This window comes from Tympanuchus pallidicinctus, unplaced genomic scaffold, assembly GCF_026119805.1.
Source record: "Tympanuchus pallidicinctus isolate F22 unplaced genomic scaffold, pur_lepc_1.0 scaffold3, whole genome shotgun sequence".
Lineage (NCBI taxonomy): Eukaryota > Metazoa > Chordata > Aves > Galliformes > Phasianidae > Tympanuchus > Tympanuchus pallidicinctus.
In genome coordinates, this window is record NW_026294747.1 from 75,415,641 (window position 1) to 75,438,767 (window position 23,127).

Sequence of the window (23,127 nt, forward strand, 5' to 3'; positions counted from 1 at the left end):
AACCAAGATATGAGAACTCAGCATTTCCACCATTTTCTTACTGCCTCCTAAGTGCCTGCCAGAAGGACTAACCCAACACACCCATATCCTCCTTCTTATCTTTGGGAACACTTCTCAATCTCAGTTCAGATTCGTGAACAGACAGAATAAGAGGCGACAACCCCAGAGTTGCATCTCAGATGCAGGAACTGCAACATGCCTATTTCCTTCAAAAGAACTCTGAGAGCCTGCTGTGCTGGAAGCCATACTCCAGGAGGATAGAGGAGGTCAAGAACAAAAGATGGGAAATAGCAGTTTGACCTAAAAAGCTAGCTGCTCTTATTCCAACTTACTGCACTACTGACAACAGCTATATAGCACACAGCATGTACTCCAATCCTCTCCCAGACAGATTTAGCTTCTTTCTTTACAAGGCCCACTGCTGAAGTAAAAAAAGGCTGAATCATGTTTCTAATAAGACTACTCTATTCCTTGCTCCTTTTCTTTCATTGTCTAGATTTTGTTCTCACCCATGACCTGATATAAAAGACACAAGCATCACAGACCGCTCTGAGAACACTTAAATACTGGGAGGTTCTATTAAAAGAAATAAATCATTGAGTAGGCATTTCTTGGCTCTCACCTCTTTTCAAGAATAGAAATCCAAAATGTTCAGTTCAAGGAAATAAATTATTCCTTTTCATGTTTAAAACCTGTTCTAAATCCACCCACATCTTCAATCACGTTATATGGGCCAGGGGACATTGCGGAACAAAACATCAGCTTCACCACTTTAAAATATTTTCAAGATTGTATAATAATGTACGCTGCCACAAAGATTTAGTGAGCCTCCTTAAACAGTTACAACAAATTGTTTTCCCAGTTCAATACAGAGACTAGATTGGAAAGATTAAGGGGATGCTTTAAGAAGTTTAAAGTCACAACTTAATCTTATTTAAAAACAAAACTACATGTTCTGGCACTCTTTAAACCCACTTTTATGGTTATTTTACCAGTCAATTTAACACCTATGAAATACATAGTATATTCCCTAAGAAATTACTTATTTGTCATAATGCTTCTACCTCCCTGGTAGAATGTGCCTTCAATAACTAAGCACCCCATTATGGGATAGCACAGGAGTGGTCTGAGTAACTTCTAATAGTACAGTGAAAGACGCTGTATTGTGCCGTGTTTAGGGAAGAAATAACTAATAAAACTGCACACAAAATACCAATATTTGCACCAAGGCTTGCCTTCTAATTAATCTAAAGAAAAAGAACTGTCAGAAAGAGGATGTACTCAGCTACAGCAGTTGATTGAGCCAAACTTCAGAATGAAGGTATCCAGAGATATTCCAGAGCAAAACTCTTCAAAGAACATGACAAACTTCAGCTTGCCAATTATATTCCTTTCTGCCAAAGCACCCATCATTCCACAGAATCCTCCCAGCAGTCCTTCAGAGACTGACTGCAAAGACTGACCTGGATTTGGTGAAATATGGCAACACGGCCTTGCTAGAACATGGAGAAGGAAAAGCATCCCTGTATCCTAGAGACATTCTGACCTCCTACATGAAAGTAAGCAGTGACCACTTCCCAAAGCGATGACATATTACATCACAACATTAAAGAAAATGAGAGTAGCACACAAGAGAACAATCTGAACTGCAGAAGCAATAGCTCATTCATCAGAGACTGGGAAAACTGATGTCACTGCACAATGCTGAAACAGTGCACAGAAATGTGACTAACCATACTCAAGAAATATTGGAACTATTCTTGAGAGTAGGGACCATGGCAACAGAGAGCTTTGTGACAGGAGACCAGAGAAGGCAGGTTTGTTTAGCCTGGTAAACAAAGGTGAAGAAGGACCTGCTGCCTATAAATAGGTCAGGCAGAAAACATCAGCAGAGAGCTACTTCAGACAGAAGGCTGTTTTGGAACAGAAGCAAATGGACGAAGGCTGACTGAATGAATTTAGATCAGAAATCAGAAGAAGCTATCCAACCATTCAGGCCAGTGAAGTGGAGAGCTAAGAGGGAAAACTACCTACTTAAGATGAAGCTGAGTCACCCGATTACATTAAGTGGGCTTGTGATGCAGAAGATTGGACCCTGTGATCCAGGAAGGCTTTAAAGGAAAAAAGCTCGTGCTCCTAGTAGTGGACTACTTGTACACTTCCTTTCCAGATCAAGAAGTAATCCTCTCCACAGCCCTACCAGACTGCTGCAGCAATGAAGACCTCCCATTTCCCCCACAGGGGATAAGTAAGGACTTTTAGCTAGTGGAATTTATTCACAACGTGAAGCTTTTCACACCCCTCCACTTCTGCAGGACTGCAGAAGAGACCAGCTGGATCACTGCAAGCTGCAACGTGGCTCCATGTCATTGTACAGTATGAAGCAGCAGAGAAGGGTCACTGATGGATGACAAATACTAGCATGTTCCATCCTCTGCAGTACCAGAGCTGTAGGGCAATAAAATACATTAGATAGCAAATTCTAACTGCAAATTAGATCAGCTTAGAGTTTTGAGGAAAGGAGAAGGAAAAAGCTAACACCAGATTACTTTCATGTAGCAGCAAGAAGATTCCCAGGGATTGAATCTGTAGTATAAGCTGATGGGAATGTTGTCTCCCCACTTTTGGGCAGATCTCTGATCAGTGAGCGCAGACAACAGCAAGTCCTGCTAAGCAGCAGGGCAAAGTCACCACTGTCAGCTTAGTGCTGGGCTGATGCAGTCCCACAAGCCTCAGACACTGGCAAAATTAAGGAGCCTTTGCTTTCTCTGCTTCATCTTAATGTGGGCCTACAGATCAAACTTTTGCAAGGCAAATTAAGAGATCACATTCCCTCCTTCTTGGCCTTCATTTCACATAGTTTGGCTTCCACCTTGTGTGAAAGATTGATAGCAAGTGTTTACAAGAGCCTTGCCTGTGACAACCACATCCTCTGACAGAAAGCACTACCTGATAGCAATACTTGACTGTGACTGTACTTTCCAGAAGTCATTAACAACACTACTGCAGAAGCAGCATTTAAGGAACAAAACCAGAGATAATTATTAGTCTTGCCTTTATTACACTTGCCACTGCAACACCATACAATGCATCCATCTGCTACAGCAATAGAAGCAGGGGCAGTGGCTTTTCCTTCTATAGTCTGAGAAGACTTTTCTACAGAGAAAATTGTGCTCATGAATTTCTTACGCTGATGTACTACGCCATAAACCAAATGCCAGCCAAGAAGGGAGTACATAAACTGTTAGTTTCAAAGGGGCATGCACTAAACTACCATGGATGATCTCACACCAGACTGTTAAATGGAAGGAGCATGTAAACTGAGCCATGAAGGGTTCCTAACAGATGGTTCAGAGATATTTTGCTGAACCAATGCAGCTTTTGAAGAAGATGGAGAGTAATATACGCTGCTTCTAACCATATGGCCTTAAATAGGAATTTAAAGCTAAACCATTGTGTCACTCGGACAGATGGCGAGGGGAAATAAGGCTCATTTCAAGAGGGACATTATAGCAATTAGTACTAGCATTCTAATAGCTAAGTTTCAGCTTTTCATTTCACATGCTTAGACTTCAAGCCATTTATTCTCTCAGGAACACACAGAAGCTGTATGTCTATTAAGTACCAAAAACTTTCGCACAAATATTAAGATGTTTCACAAGTCTTGGAAGAAGCATGTTTCAGATCTACTATCTCCTATGTTGCAAAGTTACTTTCTCAACATCTCAAAACATAAGCTTACCAAAAGGACACCTAGTGTGTAACATACTCCAAACCAGAAGCACTGGAATCACCATTTAGCTTTGCCAGATTAAGTATGCATGTTCTTTTTCACCTGCTTCCTTACAAAGCCACCTAAAAACACACCTCTGGATTTGATACAAGAAAAAAAAAAATTGCTAGTCCTAACTATTCAGCAACAACACAGGAGTTCAACCTTGTAGCATACCCCACTTCAAGGTCTCCTAAACACCAAGAGCTTCTCCAAGCTTCAACATGTTTAATGAATGTCTTTCAAAGTATCTGAACTACAACAAATTATTTCTTTAATTGAGGTCAATTCCACGTGGTCAACAGAGGCCAGAAAGCTCAGGAAGCAAGGCAGTGCCCTGCACCCAGGAGGACCTCTACTGGTGGCCTTGGTTGGCCAGAGCCGCTCTCAGGTGGACCCAGTATGTTGTGTGCTGTGTGCATAAGAACTACCACCACAGCAGGAACCTACACCACCAAGATGACTCCCAGCACAAGAGATTGGCACACAGCCGAAATTGAGATCTGGGCTCTGCTGATTAACAAACCTTTCTAAAGTTGACAGCAAGGCTTTGTTCAGCTTTATGTCAAGATCTAATTCCTCAGATAACTGAGGATAACAACCAGCAGCTGCAACCCCATCTCCAGTCTAAACATTCACTGCTACATCAGCTATCCCCCAATAAGAGAATATCTGCCAACACTAGCTTTCACCAGCACCCTTAAAATTGTTTAAGGATCTCAGACTACAAGTGCCCTGAACTCATCTGGAGCACTGCTGAGATCCAGCAGAGCTCTGCAATACAACTCTTCTTTGATCTTGCAAGGAGGTCAGCAAATACACTACAGACAAGGAGCCCCAGAAATGTGAAAATTCCAGAGCAACAGGTAAGCCACAGAGAAATAACCACCCATCCTTCATTCAACAGATAACTTTCATGTCTAAGAACACAGGACTGCATTCACACATATTTGACCCCAGTGAATTTCGATTGACAAAAAAAAAAAACACAAGTTTTCACATACACAGCTGTATGGCAATCCAAGTGTGGGAAAAACCTCTTCCACAGCCAACAGCACAGTGGAAATCTTCATTGGCTACTGAACCACTGCACGAAGCAAGAATCTGTGCTCTCCTTACTCCCTAAGGAAAGAAAGCTGCTTCAGGGCAATGGGTGTTCCAACAGAATTGCATATAGAATCCATTACATGCATGGCAGTACTACAACCTGATATCCCATAACCCACAGGTTGCTCTCACTCTTCAGCCACATCTTTTTGCTCTTACAACAAGGCAAAAACACAAACCTCCCTATGTCCTCCTCTCTGCTAGTCACAGCCCAGTGGCAAGCTGCTAGAGGTAACAGCAATAGAAAATACATAAGTCTCCACATATGCCAGGCATCATCTAAACAGCTTTGTAGCAAGGTGGGAGTTCTAAAAACAACGCCCCCAAAAGCTTCTTAACTGCCAGTTTAGGCTGTAATCATATGCACTGGGAAAACCGCAGTTCCAAACGCTTATTTACCTACAAGCATATTGACCGCTGACCAGGCTTGAGCACCCCACAGTGGATGTGCTCTGAAGACCAGAAAATGCAGTGTCTCAACTGGTTAAAATCACAGCTGGCATTGAGCTAGTTTTCATTATGCAGCAGAGTAAGAAATAACAGCTCAGTAAACATATTTCTCTCACAGAGAAATAACCTGCAACCCACAATGCCTGCCATTCTGTCCACTCCAGAAGCATCACTAACATAACCCACGTACACACTTGTTTTAGTGAGAATCGCCGAAGAAAATGCTGTTTTACAGACTGAGATAAAATACTACCAAGCAACAGCTCCCTAAGGCACATGAAGGTGACGCTCAACAGGAAGGCCTGGGCTTGCACTGCGGTGTGACAGAGCATGTGGAAAGCATTACAAGCTCACCCCAAAGGCACATCACAACCATCCCAAGTAAGGGCAACACTGAGTACCCACCATGCCCCCTCCTATACAGAACACCAGAGGAGCCCTCCTCATACCTGAATTCGGGGACGAGGTTTGGTTGCAGTCCATAGAAAGCTGCTGAGAGAGTCACCAGCCAGCCGGGTTTGTAATTCCCGTTCTCACACTCCAGATAAGGAGAGGACCATCTGATGTGGTTCTTATCAGCTGTGAAGCCCTCTCGCCTCTTCCAGCTGTTCTCCAAAGTTTTGGAGCCCGTGTTCAAGACCTTCCTGTGCTGATGCGGCCTCCACTTGCGCTTCAGGCCCTGGAACCACTCTGTCTCCAGGGATCCGTTTGCCAGGCGGTGAGCGGAGGAGGACAGGTCCTGCAGGTGGATCTGGTTCTCGTGCCTGCTGGCCTGGAGGAATACCTGGGGGGCAGAGAAGGGCTCCGTGCTGAAGGTGATGGCTGCCCTGGAGATGTTGGGATCCCCTTCCAGGAGGCTCCTGATCAGCGCCCGGTACCACTCCAGGTCCTCCTGCAAGTTCTGTTCCCGCGACTTATTGCTCTGCAGGATCATGTTGAGGAAGTTGGTGGCGTGCGTGAGGGTGTCCAGGGCGCCGTGCAGGGACGGGTGCGAGACGAAGCGCGACTTGCCGGCCAGACTGGCCAGCTCGTAGCGCCCGGAGCAGTTGGCCCTCCGCAGCTCCCGAGAATCGCCGGTGTAGAGGAACGAGGCCACGTCCTGGGGCACCTCCTCGGCGAGCCGCTGCGCCAAGATGGTGCTCTCCGGAGAGCGGCTCCGCGGGGCCGGGGGCGGATCGCGGCTCTTGATGTGGTTGTAGATGGGCTGCCTGACTCCCGGCGCCCGCCCTCGGCCGGCCGCGGCTCCGAGCCCGCGTTGGGCCAGGAGCAGGAGGAGAAGGAGCCGGAGCGATGCCATGTCCCCGGCGTTCCCTGTCGCACAGGCACGGCGGAATCGCTCAAGCCGGGCTTCGCGCAGGCAGCCTGGGCGCGGCGGCGACCGAGCGGCCCCCGGCCCCGAGTCACCTGTGGCGGCACCGGGAGCGGCGGCGGCAACCCCGCCCGCTCCCGCCGCGGCCCCGCGCTCACTGAGGTGCTGCCCAGCGGAGCGCGCAGGGGCGGCGGCGCCCGCGCCCGGCGCAGCGGCGGGTCCCCCCGCGCCGCCCCGCCGCCGCCCGAGCCCCGCCGCTCCGCATCCTTCGGGCGCCGCTGCCGGACTGCCCCCTCGCCGCAAGGAGCGCACGGCTCTCTCCGCCGCCGCTTACGGAAAACAGCTCACCGCCACGGCCGGCGCCTCACCGCCGACCCTTATAGGTGTACGGCGAGTAGTTGCCGCCCTGTGTGGCCGCCTGGGCTGTCAGTCAGCCGGCAGCCATTCACGGGGCAGGAGGACGGAGCTGAGGGAGGCGGTGCCACCGCCAAGAGGCGTCGAGGAACCTCGCCTCACCTGCTGCCGGCGGAGCGCGGCGCAGCACAGCGCGGGGCGGGGCGGGGCGGGGCGGGGCTCCATAGGGAGCCGCCCGCCCGAGGGACGAGGGTCGCGGGCAGGAGCCGCGCTGCGGGACCGCGCGGGGAGTGTGGTAGCGACACCTGCCGGCCGGACGCGGAGCAGCCGTGTGGTGGCGGGCAGCGGCCGTTCGGCTGAGGCGGGCACGGGCGGTAGAAGCGTCGGCGATGTGGAGGTACGGGAGAAGCCTGTATTTAAACCCGTGTTTAAGTTTGCATTTGTTCTAATGCGAAGTTATTGCCCCGCCTGGTACTTTTGGATCGGATGTCCGTGAGGAGGCCGTCAGCAAAGGGTGGATTTTAGAAGGTGTGCAATTAACTCCATTCTGGCTAGATCTAAAACTCTCTTTTGGAATTGCAGAGTGAGGAACAGAGGAGTAGTAAAGAGATCCTTCCCCCTCTCCCACACACACATGTGCATGCACATCCTACAAAGAGCAGATCTCAGCGCTGCAGAATGTGATCTAATTTTAAGCCCTTGACAAGATACATTTGCTGCTTTAAAACATGCTCTTATTTTAGAATTATTTGAAACTATTCTTAAAGGAATAGCCTAACAGCTAAGGGTTGAATAACTTTGCAGTCCAAATTTTTCTTGCACACAGTAGATATTCTCTGTTAAACATTAATTTACATGTAATGAACGTCCCCTCAGTGAACAGCCTATGAGGTTATTTAGAAACCAATACACTGAGCAGCTCAGATGCTGCTATTTACAGTTTAGCACAGCGCAGGGAATCTGTGCCTCAAAGTCTGCACTGAACAAATACCTGAGGATGCATTGTTTGCTGGGCTAAGTGAGAAATGGGGCTTTTGGAAGGAATAGCTGTCAGGGCTGAGCTAAGCTAACGTGGAATCAGTTACTTGGTAAGGTGTCAGTGACAGTACAAATGAACAAGCACTTTTTTCACAGTGGGCCTGTGCAGGTTCCCTTACTGCTACAGTCCAGAGGGTCAGCTGCTGGCTGGGTGCACTTCCCTCCCGGATCCTGACCACTAACACCTGCCTGAATGGCACCATGTCTGGGGAATGGCCATCTTCCTGTACTCTCTCAAAAATCAAGCATTCTTCTAAAGTACTCACAGAGTAAATTCCTTTATTTCCTCATCTCATTGGAGTCCTCTCAAATACCCTTCTCCAGAAGTACTCACCTCTCCCGCACCCCCTTTTCCTTCGCTGACAGCCCCCAAGAAGCTCTTGTTCCCAGCACAAACCTTTGCCAGGAGCCTGCAGCCGAGTGGGCCATGGCACAACTCCAGCTGCTGCAAGCTTCTCTCTATTCTGGGGCATCAGGAGTCAGAAGGCTCTGGCTTTCCTGTTCCACCGGTGTGTGCTGTGTTTGCGCTCTCTGCTATCAAGATACGAGGAGAGATGGGAGATTTACTGAAGAAGTTCCTTGCTGAGGGTGCCAGGGCAACTGATGCTGTTTCTGCATCAAGGTCAGAAGAGTTGTTTTTGTCCCCCCAAGGCTTCTTCCTGCAGTCACAAACAGCTACGATATCCAGCCGAACCCACAACAAGATACAGATTTCCCATAATTGCAAACATGCATCTACTTACAGCTCTGTAAAACCTGTGTTGTGATACCCAAAGCCTGCCACTCACCAACCACATCCAGGGGACTGCAGTGGAACTGCTTCAGCCCATCCGCCAGCAGGGATACAGCAGGATCTGATTGCTGTTCTGCACATCTGAGTTGTTTGAACCATCGTGGTTGTTCCAAGCACAAAGCCAGTACATGAAGGATCTCAACCGACTGCATTACCTACTGAGCCAGAATCTCCATGTAGATATTGCATGAGCTCAACCTCAGTCTAATTACAGTGCAGAAAAAAATAGCAGTGCAAAATGTTAGCAGTTTTTAACAGATTAGAGTAAATGTAACCTACTTTCTTCAAATACAGCCTACATGCAAGATCTTGGTTTATCTGAACTATTAGAAGTGCTCATGCCAGAATTATTCCATTTTTGGAATAATGGAATTCTCTTGTATCTGTGAAATTTATTTAAAGACTCATTTATTAATTTCTGTCCTAAGCTAATCAGGTGATAGATATACAGAGTAAAAGCACTAATTAAGTGCTGAAACTTTGAGAGTAATTTGTTGTATCTCTCTCAGACAGAAACAAAATATTTATTAATATAATTAATTACAGTACTCAAAAATTTGAAATGTAAACTGAATCAAAGAAAGAAACCCATGTTTTCTCACTGAGCGAAAGGCTGCAGAGTAAGTTCCACAGCTGCATGTTCTCTTTGGCCTTTCATCTTGCCACTTATATTGGCCAGTAAATATCAGTACACCCCAAAACAGGAGGATCACATACTCGTCCTCCTGCATGATAGAAGGGAATGGCAGAGGGAGCTGGAGGTGGGGAATGCAGATTGACGAGGCAGAGATAGGAGTCCTGTTCATGTTGTAACACAGTGCAGAGTGCACTGGGGCTGGGAGTGATGCTAGGTTTATTGCTGCAGAGGGCAAGAGTGAGAGTGAATGGAAATCTCTTGGAGACCTGGCTTCATTAGCTCTCTTGTTTTCAACCACAAATGAATTAAAACCACTGCAGAAATATTTCAGAGGGAAAAAAAAAAAAAAAAGGAAAAAAGAAAAAAAAGAAAAAAAAAGAAGCCAAAATTCAGAATGTAAGAGTTGTTATTTAGAAACTGATGAAATAAGCAGCAAGCGCTTAGCTGTCAGTTAAGGTTCACCTGTAGTGAGAAGTTCAAACCCAGTGGTGTTTTCTTAGAAATACTGGATTAGAAGAAGTCCAAAGAGGTTTCCCAGTGCAGCCCTCCCGTGCTGGGGCTGGACAGTGCTGCAAGACCATCTCTGCCAGGAGCTGACCTACCTTGTCTCAAAAACACTTGCAGCCAGGTAGCCTCCACAGACAGGGACCCTAACTGCTTTGCCCCAGTCTCCATCACATTAGCACCAACTATGTAGACTGAATCTTTCTTTGGTTCTTCCCTTTCTTCTTCTCACCATTAGATGGTGTCTGTCTGCAGAAGACCACCTTGACTTACTCTTTTTTTCTTTCTGATAGACTAAATAATTCAATTTCCTAATACTATGACTTCTAAAACTCTCACTGGTCCTGCTGTTCTCTTCTTGTCTCCATTTTGTTAGCCTGTTTCTCTAGGTGTCCCAGAGAAGGCCCCTTGTGCATCTCCTGCAGGCTACACAAAATTCTGTTAGTACATTGAGGTGTGCCTGCTCTTTCACCCTCACTGCAGTACTGACCAGTATATGAATTTGTAATCCAGTGTAATCCTCATAACCTTTCAAAACATTTTGCTTCCTTTCTATAAATTGTCTGTTCTCATTTGAGGATTTGATCTCTCCTTCCCCTGGGCAGTACTTGGCACTTATCTTTGTTGAATTTTATCTTACTGATTTTTCAAGATTATCTTCAGTTCCAAACTGTTTCTTCAGAATGCTTTTAACTATCTTATTGTTTCTTGTAGGTTTTTTGTTTTGTTTTGTTTGCTCATTTCATGAGCCTATATTTCACAGTTATTGTTCTTTTACAGTTGGTCTTGATGATCTTAGAGGTCTTTTCCAGGCTTAATAATTCCTGGTTCTACTATTATCCACTTTGTTCATGAACATGTTCATGATATGTTTAATAGATTTTAGCCAAGGTCAGATCCCTTCAGGAACCTGCTTGAAACATCCTCCCAGTTTGATAGTACACAACTGATTGCTTACATTTTGAATGACTTTAGGGGCAACTGCTTCTTCACTTCATGACTCACTTGCACAATATTTCCTTAGCTTACTTATGAGAGCCACATGCCAAGTTGCTGAGATAGATTTACTAGCCATGAGGCCAGTTATGAGTCCAAGAAGAAAATTTGGTTTGCATTGTTTGGATTTTTCTTGATAATCCCTCATTAGCTAATTTCAATCAATTAATTATTTTTAGTCCGTGACTATAAAGTAGCTTAATATTTTTTTCCTGAACCCTTTTGAAAATCTTTGAGCTCCACTCTGTGTCATTCCTCTCTTTTCTTTCTCTTAAAATATGCAATACAGTGTTTTTCCCAACTTTGGAATCCTCTTCCCATGCCCTTGAAATGCGAAGTGATAGTGTATGCTTGAAGGGTCCCATCTTATCTCCAACAGATAGTGTTATTCTAGAGTAGAAGAAAATTGTCTGTCAGACAACAAATTCATGGCTTTGGCTCCTAATTGTTTGTGGAGAACTTGCGTCTGATATGCAGGTGTATCTAATAGGCAGATACAGACTGCATTTTAAATGAACACTACTCCAAAACTTCCTAAGCTTGTTTGCATTCAGGAAAAGGTACGGGGGTGCCGAAGTTCAGGTTGCAAACACAAACTATTCTGCTTGCACTTTAAAGAGATTATTTTAATGTTGGGAAACACTGTTCACATAATGCCCAGGGCTGTTGGTACCTCCACAGTGTTTGGCAAGGATGCAGTGTGTAATGCTCTTACACTACTGAGAGGAAAAAAACAGCACAGAACACACACCCAGAGCAGTCAGGTCCGTGAACCAGTCTGTATGAAGTTCTTTGTTTTAAATTAGAACAAAGAAAAATCAGAAATGTCTTTGCCAATAAAGGCCCAGTGCAGAGCATGGAGTAAATGACTACTGAAGCACCTGGACTGCTTTCACAGAAGAAATCCCACATCTCCAAACAACATTTCCAGTCTAAATGTTGTGCTGTGTAAGGACAATGAATGTTCAACAGCCCCAATAATAATGATAGAAGGCTCAGCACCACGTTCAGGAGATGTTGGTCTTTCAGTCACAGCACCAAAAGCATGAAAGCCACTTCCCATCCACAGTCTGTCAGCAGAACGCAGAGCTGAGTTCAAATCCTCTGCTGTCCCCAGGAGAGCAGGAACAGCATGGGGCAGAAGTGCTTGCTCTCTGGTGCATCTGGCTTGGCTGCAGGAAGAACAGGGCACTTTACTACAGCCTCCCATTCAGATTAATGGACGTCTGCTTACTCGTAAGGCATAGCTGGAGGTGTTGGTAACAGCAGCCAGTGAGCAGCACACAAGGACAGGAGAGAGATGGTGGCTGCCCTCAACAAGGCTCCAACAGTGCACCGTGGGAAGGCAGCTCGGCAACAGACAGGCTGCTGCTCAGAGCCAGGACAGAGCAGGCAAGAAATTAATAAAGGCTAATTGAACTGAGATGGGATAAAGGAGAAATCAACTGAAAGGCAAAGCTTAAAATAATTTAAAGTATTGGGAAAATAAAATCTTGGTAGAACATGTTATATTGAGTAACTCAGCTTCCCATGAGCACCTTACCTTTAGTAATGAATCAGAGGAATGCAGCAAACACCCTAATCAGTATGGTGGTGTTTAAGAGCTTCATATACATCCTTCAGAACTAACTAGGAAGAATAATCTACCGGATAATAGCACAGACACAGTGCCTTTCTATGTTCTCTTATGAGAAGCATAACATCCATAGTATTTCCAGTAATACCTCAGCAAAACAAATTCTTTTATGTAGCAAGGAATGATGAAAGCACGCTATCCTGCCCAAGTCTTGCCCTTCTATCCTAACCCAGAGTGCTAGATAAATGCTGATCAAATTCTTATTTTATTCCTTCTTTTCTCTCTGCTTAGGGTTTACAGCACTGCAAACTTTTCCAAACTTTCCCAGGTGTGACTCACAGCATGCTGGCACAGTGCTGCTTGGGATTTAGCCGTATGTCTGGACTCAGTATCTTTCCTACCAGCTAATCAGCCAAAAACTTTTTTTCAAATACATTTTGAAACTAAAATCATCTCACATTTGCTTTCAGCTACATAAGACAGAACAAATTGTCATCTGATGCAGGTTTGAATATCTCTACTGAAGCCAGTGAAATTATATGGATTTATATAGATAAGTATTTGCCCACTCGCCTGCCATACAGAAGGCAAAATCTAGAATTCCTATTAAAATGTTTCAAAAACCTATGTCTTGTTACATTTTGTGCTAGGAACATGAAGATGTCAGCTAATGTCAGCTAATGAAAATAAACTTCAAAGAGAAGAATCATCTGAATTAATTGGGAGCTAAATCATCACTTCAGCTAAGTTCTGTTAGGAAATGGTTGCTTTACTCTGTGCTGTGAGGTGGGATCAGCCTTTTAGCAGCTATTGGACACATCTTTCCGTGGCTTTCTTCTTGAATAAGCAACAAATTGCAGAAACTGCTGCTCATAAACCTTGAGATCTAAGGCAGCCCTCATTTCCACACTAATGAAGTATTCAAAATAAACTTTAAGGTACTGTTATTTGTTGGTTTTATTTTCTTTTTTCTCTTTGACAGACAGATTTCTCTTGTGTTTCAACAGTGAATTAAAACTAGAGGTGAGGCATCCAGAAAGGTTGGAATCTAAGGCTGATGGGGTAGAGGAAGGATTTAACCATTATTTTCAAGAGGAAACCTTGAAATATTTCAGAAAAACGTTTCAATTTAGCTTTTCCAGAACGAGCAATGATTTCCCTTGAGAAATAAAAGAACTACTTCACAGAAATATAAAGGAAGGATAACTGGGTTTTGCTTAAGTAACCTCATTCTGCAGCTTGTCTCCCTAAGAAATACTGTAGTCAGTGGTTCATTTTTGCACTGATTATCTCAGCTCCTTTTCTAAGATAATTCAAATACTAAAGGAAAAAGCAAAAGTTTGTGAGTTGTATATTAGCTTCAAAGGCATTTTGCTGATATACAGTTTTCAGCTATGTTGTTATCTGCCTAATCATATTTGGGGTATGGATAAAATCCCACGCATCCAGGTGCTGAGCATGGCGTGTTCTCCCACAGACACAAGTGTGCATGCTGAGCCACCGAGCAGGAGGAGCTCCCAGCAGTGGTATCAGGTAGCCAGGAAGGTGAGATAGCTCCATAGGAATCAATGTGCTTTTTGGTCCCCACTCTGCTCCAAAAAGAGAATTATAAACCCTCCTAAACCGGTTACAATCATCTCTCTCCTGACTCAGCTGCACAGGATGCCTAAATGCGAGAACGCCGTGTCAGCGCATTCACTTCCAAGGCTGTAAGTAATGGGGCACGGTGACTGCAGCAGAGCAGGTAAAGGGGTTTGCAAGAGGAATTGCAAAACACTTGTATCTAAATTCCATCTTCCTTTTCAAGTAGACACATGGGGTGAAGTCTGTGCTGCAACCAATAGTAAAACACCCACAGATTTTGGCAGGGTTGGTATTTTAGCACATTGGCAAAAAGACTCACTATCAAGGTCTGCACTGGACTGGACTGGTGTTGTCCCTTGCAAATATGTGATGAGAGAGTGTGGAAATGATGGATAATGTAACTCTCAACACCAGAAGTCCCAAATCCCACACTCTGTCCTTGCTTGGTGCATGCTGCATGGAGTGAAGCAGCAGTGGGGCAATGCTGTAAAAGCAGCTCAGATGCACCCACCTCACACTGCTGAACAGGGCTTGTAGAAATAGGCACCTTCACATCTAACTACGTCGGGGACAATTCAGGTCAGTGTCTTTTTTGATTACTTGCGAGACAATGCCTTCTAATTTTACTCTTCTGTGCCTAGAAGATACATAACCTTCAGCTTTGCTCTCAGCATCCATTATTTGAGGCCAATATTTTCAGCAAGTGTAAGCAAACTGCGCATCACTGATTCACTTCAGTTATAAATAATTTTGGAATGTGAAACTCAGGCTCCTTGGTCCCGAGCAATTCACAGCATTTGACTATATATTTTTTTCCTGACAAATCTCCCAGAGTTGCATTAAAAGATTCAGAGCATCCATTGAAAAGCAGGAGGTGGATAACCCAAAACTTCCCAGCCACCTCACCCTGTCGGTTTTGCTATTTATACTGCCCTCCTGTGAATGTGTTACTGCTGCCCTGTGCACTGTTCTGAGGTGTCTTCCACAAAACCTACAGACTTCAACATCCCAAATGAGCACAGCACAGATCGAACTTACAGAAGCTGGGATGCAGCCTGCACTTTAGATGGCTGTGTGTGGGAGTGCGTGCATGCGTGTCTATTTGTGTGGGTGTATCAGCATTCACTTCTTACATTGTGCTCCCGCTGTACAAATGACTCGGAGTGGTTTATTTTAATTCCAAATGGCAAGGTTAGTTCATCTTACAAGATGGCAGTTTAACACATTGGGAGGAGGAGGGAGGAGAGATTCTTCCTGAGATCTGCAGCGTCTGGGATGCTCCGTGACAGATCAGAATCCTGGTGGCCGTTCTGATGAAAAAGTGGATGTGCTCAGTGAGCCAACAAGAAGCGGTGTGGGAAATCAAACATGAGACCCGATCATTATTTCCCCTTCCAGCCGTTCCGTCTGAAGTTCTGTGATTTCATTTAAGGCAGAAATATTGCACTTAAAGGAGTTTGATGGGTTTTTTTTTCTTTAATTAAATATGCTCAATTAGTCTGTGAAGAAATGTTCCTCTGTAAAAATCAGCTGCGATCCTTGGTAAGCTCATTCTTTCCCTAAAGCTAAAATCAGCTTTCCTAGCTTTCTCCCTAACTCTGAAAAAAACACATTCTGTAACTTTGGCATTTTAATTTCCACAAAGGCTGTACAGAAACAATCACAACATACAGTGACTGAAGAATGAAGGCAAGCTGGGTTCAGGGCTGCATTACACTATAAATGGGGAGAGGTAGAGAGTGTGTCTTCAGAGCCTGAGCAGTATAGGTTATGCAAACAGCAGTAACTCACCAAAATAAGAAGTCATCTGCCTATAGCTGGCTGGTGTCCCACCACCTCTGTGATTGAAGGCAGGAAGAGTTTCCTTTCCCTACCTCTGTCTCAATGAAAAAGATCACATTTTGTGTTGACGAACCTTTGGGTAAAATTTCCCATCCCCTGCTTTATACCTATCCCTCCACTTTTCCCTCTGCCATTGTACCCCTGTGTTTTCCCAGATGTGCACACACTCAGGCCCAGGTTCTGTGCCCTATGATGCTGACCCACTAGTTTTCCTCTTGTACTCCACCCCACTATCACATCCACAGTTTTAATCCAGAAAGACCCCATTGCCCATCTCTGCCAGTCTCACAGTAGCTCTTGGATATAGCCTGCAGGATATAACAAAGGTTTTGGTGCTGGGAGGCAATGGTGCATATTATGACTCGACCTCATTGATGCTTCTATTTTCCCATCCTCTCCATAAGGTGTGTAGCTGCTGGCCAGCTCTGCTGTGCTCCACCAGTGTTCTCTGAGCTGCAGATGTTCACCTGTCACTTTGCTCTAAGCTATCAGATGTGATAGATTCCTATTGCAAACAGAAGGTAGACTCCACGTTTGGCAAACTGGAATCATACCAAGTCTATTTTCATTTCTGCTACCCAGGAATATGCATTATGCATATATTTTACATTTATGCCAGTTGGACTCAACTCTGCATCCTCTTGTTAGCTGAAATGATTACCTTTGGCTTTGGCAGTGGCATGATGATGCTGTATTTACCTGAATAAAGTTTTAACTCATGACCCCACTCAGCAGCTAAGCAGGCCATATTCTGCATTGAGATGCTTTATTTTCAGCAAGTATGAGTAAAGTGGCACAGTCCTATCAATAGTGATGGTAGAGCATGCCCATTCCCTGGATATCTGGGAGGGCAACAGCAGGCCCTGGGCACCAGCACCCAGCCCCGGATCCTCGTGTGGGCCCTGTACCTCTCAGCCAGCCTATCCATGGTGCTTCTGGGGCGCTAATGCTAACCAGGGGCAATTCCCAGCTGGCCTGTGGGCACAGCCACCCTGTTGGCTGGTCTGAAAGCATTAAGCACTGTGGGTGAAAGCTGCAGCAGATGGCCATCCTCCCTGGGACATAGCGCTCTTCCACCTTTGCTATCTCCCTTCTCCTTTCTCCTCTTGGTTCTGGTGGGAGCAGCCTGGTAATAGCATTTTCCATTGTGAAGTGATAATTTCTGGTAGTGAAGGTTTTAAATCCCATCATTCTTCCTTCTTGCTTGCTCGTTTTCCCCTTTGCTATCTTTTCCACAGACTTCCTTTCCCTGTCATTTCATATTACACATCTTCAGAATTCACCAGCACCCAGCCTTTCTCTCTGGAGCTTTATATGCTTTTTTTCTTTTTCATAAGCAGTGGTCACTCTTCATCTTCCCAGGAACTATTCATCTCTGTGCGGCACCTGTCATCTTCTGTGCCACAGCTTCTCCTGTAACATCTGGTCTGCATTTGAATAGTCTACACTTCAGCTGGGCTTCCTGGTTCCTTTCAGAGCTCTCCTCACATCATTTTTAATCTTCTCTGTATTGCTTCTCCCTTCCTTTTTATCCCAGAGGCAAAAGGGCCCTGTTAGCTTGCTGCCTCATAGGAAATATTCTTTCAACATCAAAGGATTTCAGACTGCACACACTGTTAAAATGAGTGCACCGTTCTCTAGATCCTGGTGAGCTAAAGCACTGAAACAGGTTTATGTCCCAGAATTTTCATTCATCCTTGGGTTCAGTGCCAATCAATTTTGTCTAGCCCTGAGGCTACAGTGCTCAGTTCAGCAATTTTTCCATGTCTGTACCTGTATGTCTGTTTTGAAAATCATTATTTCTCTAAATCTTTGCCCTGCTGCTCTCACTTTTGCCACTCAAATGCACATTGAAAATATACCTTAAATAATTTCTCACCATTCCTTAGTGACTGAGCTTCCCAAGCAACCCATTTCCTGGCCCATGACCCTGTACTTTGTCCCTTGCAGTGTCTGCCTGTTTTTCTTGTGGATATGAAGAACAGTTCCATTTGTGGATACCATTTAGATTTTGCACTTATCCACTTACAGCCTTCCCTTCTCTGGTTTGGGCTACCACAAATTCTTTTTTTTTTTTTTTTGAGTCCGATTTTCTAGATATCTGATGGCTCATATGTTCCCTTCCCAGGTCTCTCAGGGTCTCTCTCCCCACCAGGTTACTCACACTAAAATGCTAACCCTCCTTCCATGCACAGAAATGTTTGGTTCTCCACTTGTCACCTCAATCCCCACTGAGGTTGATACTTACATTCTTCTGTATTGGAGAGGAAGTCCCGGTGCTCGGCTCTGTGCTTCACATTTCATCTAAACACATGTGCAAATGCTTCTTAATTCAGATAGACTCATATAGAAGCATTTGAAGCAATTCTAGAAGCATTTGAAGTAATTCTGATATCATGTAGGATAATCTTGCTTTATTCCTCTGTCATCCTTGCACCAGGAGGTCTGTTGCTTTTATATCAGTTCTTAATAATTCTTCCCTTCATTTTCTTCATTGTATCTTTGAGCTGAGGTTACATCGGTTCACTGTCAGTTCCTCTGCTTAACTGGATTTTACTTCTGAGAAGCTCATTTCATTTTCACTGGCTGTTTTCTTTCTCCCTGCAATAGCAGGGGTTAGTTACAGAGTTTATGCTATTCATTAGTATCTCATTTCTGGAATATCTCAAAGACATTAAGGGAGCAAACATACAAAGTTCAGGGGCGTATTTCTATTTGAAATAACAGAACTGTATAAATCCACCTACAGCCAGTGACCTTTTAGGGTCTGCAGCATTAGATCACGCCAAAAGAACTGACAGAGGAAAATTGTGTTAGGAAAAAATAATATCTGGGAACTCAGGTGTAATGTTTGCAAGACAAGATTTTGTAGCAGTTATTTTACCCTTTGATTTGTTCACACCCTTTTCATGTGTCCTCAGGCTGAAGTCTTCAAAATTCTTGATTAAAAAAAAAAGCCATTTGGGCAGATTTTGTCTCTAATCCGATGTTGGCTGCCTGTGCTAGCCTTTGCTGAGAGTCCTGTGACAAAGGTTACAGCTCATGTTAAGCCTGCAGTTTCCTTACAGCTTCAAGGATCTTGACAGAACTGCAGGAGATGAGGATGCCCCAAAGGCCAACACAGTCTGCTGAATCGTCCCTTGTGAGATCTGGCTGTGAGGGATGGGTAGGGCCTGTCAGGGTAGGTATTCATCCACAGACAGATGCTCAGACACAAACAGAGGGTGTTAAACTCACAGTGTGAACCTTTGCTCTAATGTTTATCATAAATTTCATCAAAGGGTCTTTTCTTAATAAAACCAGTTTAGACATTAATCTGAAGGAACTATAAATGCTTAAATACCATTTGCATGGTGAGAGAGAAATCCAAGGAAGGAAGCAATGGCTGTTCTTTCACCCAAGATTCCTTCAACTCCAGCTTCAGTCCAGGTCCTGCTCTGAAGTCACTCGAACTTAAATAAATGTTTCTAAAATGTATCTGGTCCCCTTCTTTTGGCAATTCCAATTGTAATATTTATACAAACCATCAATGCTGAGATCAGCACCCAGAATTTGTTGTGTTCTTTTTTCAGCTGAGAACACTTAGTCTTGATGGGAGTGTTGCGATAACTGAGCCCCACGGCATCCCTGCTGCCACTCTGAGCCATTTTTCCTTTTCATTACCAAGAGAGCGGTGAGGTGCTGGCACAGGCTGCCCAGAGAGGTTGTGGATGCCCTGTCCCTGAAGGTGTTCAAGGCCAGATTGGATGGGGCCCTGGCAGCCTGGTCTAGTATTAAATGGGGAGGTTGGTGGCCCTGTCTGTAGCAGGGGGGTAGAAGCTCGATGATCCTTGAGGTTCCTTCTATGGACCCTTCTATAGCCATTCTATGACTCTATGATTCTTCGGGGCTTTTCTTTGAAGGAGTCTGCAATATTTCTCACCTTGTATCAATATTTCAGATTAAGCTCTGCCAGCAGGCAACAGAACTCATATCAGTTACCCTACCCAGCCTCAAAACTCATGCAGAACATCACCCCCCTACATCCAGGCCACAGTCACCTCTAAAATGCCTCTGTTCCATGTCTGACATTGGCTTTTACAGGCTTTGGGGCCTGAAAACAGGAATATTTCCTAAAATAACCTTTATCTGTTAAAAGTTTGTGCACTTTAGAGCTGTCCATTGAGCTTTAAGAGATAAGATGCTTGAGTGTGTGCATGGGATTTTACTCCTCCTAAGCAGAGTCCTCTTTATATCTTCTTGTGGAAGCAGGTTTTAAATGAAAATAGGGCAAAAAAAAAACCCCAAGATTCTTTTCACTTCAGCCAATACTCTGAAGTCTTTGATGGTACGAGGCCACTGGCATGTCAGCAAATGGAAGTTGCACTTAATCCTTACAGGTAGGCTAAAAATATGGCTTTTAGTTTGCTCCTTATTTAGTTAGTAACCTTGATGGCTATGGAGACCTTTCCCTAGGGCTCTTAGCAACGGAGTGATCATAAAATTCAAACACGTCCCAGCATAGGGAGTGGGCCAAGCTGAAACCTTCGGGTGAGTCAACAGGGGCTCCTGATGTGGGTGCATCACCCCGAGCACCGTGCCCAGAGGTGCGGGCATGCCGGGCCCCGGGGCAGCGCCCACCCTGACACCCACCTGGGCTGGGCTGTAGGGAATGGAAACAACGTTAGGGGGAGCTCCGCCACCTCGTCCAGTTCTTCAAGAAAGAGCGTTTGTGCCACTGGCTCCAGTTCTAGGAGAAATCGGCGTTTTTCCTATTAGATATCAGGCTGCTGTGCCGGGATAACGGGTTTTGCATGTCATAGGATCCGCATGGGTACGGGTATTGCCTCACCACAACGAATGGCAGACAGTGAATCCCACTCAGAGACAGTAACCAGTTATCAACAAGGATTTTAGCATTTCTGACAAAAAAGGAGAAATGTCACAGAGTTTTAACTGCAGAGTTTACAGCCCTCAGACTGATTTGCGAAAGAGATCAATAATTGGTAGCCATGACACCTTCCTGCTTCCAGGTTGTCTAATAAAATGTTCCAGAAAGTTGCCTGCAGTTTGGAGGGTGCATGACCAAAAAGGTTTCCTGCAGTAATTATCCCAGAGAACTTATTATTTTCATGTGTGCTTTAATGTGCATAAAGTGTTCATAAATAGTCACTAAAGAATAAATGGAGGAAAAGTAAAATGAGATTTCTCATTCAAAAGAGATGGAATGAGTTTGAGTTACAGACCATACATCACAGAATCATACAATTGGAGAATGACTGGGTTTGAAGGGAACTTCAATCCCATCCATCCCCACCCCCTACCATGGGCTGCCCCCACCAGCTGAGGCTGCCAAGGGCCCCATCCAACCCAGCCTAGAGCTCCTGCAGGGTTGGGGCACCCACAGCTCTCTGAGCAGCAGCGCCAATGCTCTCTGAGTGAAGAATTTCTCCCAACCTAAATCTCTCCTCTTTTAGCTTAAAACCATTCCCCCTTATCCTATCATTATCAGACTGTGCAAAAAGTCAGTCTCCCCCCTTCAAGTACTGGAAGGAAAACAAGTCGCCCTTCTTAGTGCAATTACTTCTTCCCGCACCCTGCCAGCCACCCTTCTCTTGATGCAGTCCAGTATTCCATTAGCCTTTCAGGCCACAAGCACACACTGTTGACTCCTAACCAGCTCTTCATCCACCAGGACCCCCAGGTTCTTCTCTGCAGGGCTGCTTTCAGTGAGTTCCTCCCCCAGTCTGTAGTCATATCTGAAACAGGGAAGTGGCGTGGCGAAGATGGGTGCAGGGAGCCTGGAAGAGACAGAGAAGTCTCCAGCCAGCACAGGTTTGTGAAAGGCAGGTCGTGCTGGACCAACCTCATCTCCTTCTATGACTGGGTGACTAGTCTGGTAGATGAGGGAAGGGCTGTTGATATAGCCTTCCTAGACTTCAGCAAAGCCTTTGACACGGTCCCTCACAGGCTTCTTCTGGGGAAACTGGCTGCCCGTGGTCTGAACAGATATACACTTCTTTGGGTAAGGAACTGGCTACAGGGCCATGCCCAGCAGGTTGTAGTGAATGGAGTGAAGTCCAGCTGGCGACCCGTTTCAAGTGGTGCCCCGCAGGGGTCGGTACTGGGGCCCATCCTGTTAAATATCTTTATTGATGACCTACATGAAGGGATTGAGTGCACCCTCAGCAAGTTTGCAGATGACACCAAGCTGGGAGGTGGTGTCAATCTGCCTGAGGGTAGGGCGGCCCTTCAGAGGGATTTAGACAGGCAGAACCGCTGGGCTGAGGTGAATGGGATGAGGTTTAACAAGGCCAAGTGTCGGGTCCTCCATTTTGGCCATAACAACCCCATGCAGCGTTACAGGCTTGGGGATGCGTGGCTGGATGAGTGTGAAGAAGAGAAGGACCTGGGGGTGTTGGTTGATGCTCGGCTGAACATGAGCCGACGGTGTGCCCAGGTGGCCAAGAGGGCCAATGGCATCCTGGCCTGCATTAGAAATAGTGTGGCCAGCAGGAGCAGGGAGGTGATCATCCCCCTCTACTCAGCACTGGCGAGGCCGCACCTCGAGCACTGTGTTCAGTTTTGGGCCCCTCACTACAGGAAAGATGTTGAGGTCCTGGAGCGTGTCCAGAGAAGGGCAACGAAACTGGTGAGGGGTCTGGAGCACAGGGCTGATGAGGAGCGGCTGAGGGAGCTGGGATTGTTCAGTGTGGAGAAGAGGAGGCTCAGGGGAGACCTCACTGCACTCTACAACCTTCTGAAGGGAGGCTGTGGTGAAGAGGGATTTGGCCTCTTCTCCCAGGCAACAAGCAGGACACGGGGTAATGGCCGCAAGTTGTATCAGAGTAGGTTTAGGTTGGGCATAAGGAAGAACTTTTTCTCTCAGAGTGGTCAGGCACTGGAATGGCTGCCCAGGGAGGTGGTGGAGTCGCCGTCCCTGGCGGTGTTCAAGAGGCGTCTGGATGACGTGCTGCGTGATGTGGTTTAGTGCTGGTGGAGGCAATGGTGATGAGGAGGCGGTTGGACTGGATGATCTTGTAGGTCGTTTCCAACCTTGTGATTCTATGATTCCATAATTCTATGATTCTAAGTGTACCAGAGTGGTTACTGTTCTCATTATTGGTTTTGGTGCTGCGACACAAAGATCAATGCTAGGCTTATTTCAACATGAAAAATTAAATAC

The 23,127-nt window shown here is 45.5% G+C and overlaps 1 protein-coding gene across 1 annotated transcript in view; it reads right to left on the reverse strand.

Annotated features, from left to right (window-relative positions):
• GPR158 (G protein-coupled receptor 158) overlaps positions 1 to 6,740 on the reverse strand; it is a 180,270-nt gene extending 173,530 nt beyond the window's left edge. Inside the window, exon 1 of the mRNA XM_052695301.1 lies at positions 5,779 to 6,740. Coding sequence (XP_052551261.1) covers positions 5,779 to 6,626 — 848 coding nt within the window. The 5' untranslated portion in view covers positions 6,627 to 6,740. The remainder of the gene's footprint in view (positions 1 to 5,778) is intronic.
• Between the last annotated feature and the right edge of the window lie 16,387 nt (positions 6,741 to 23,127).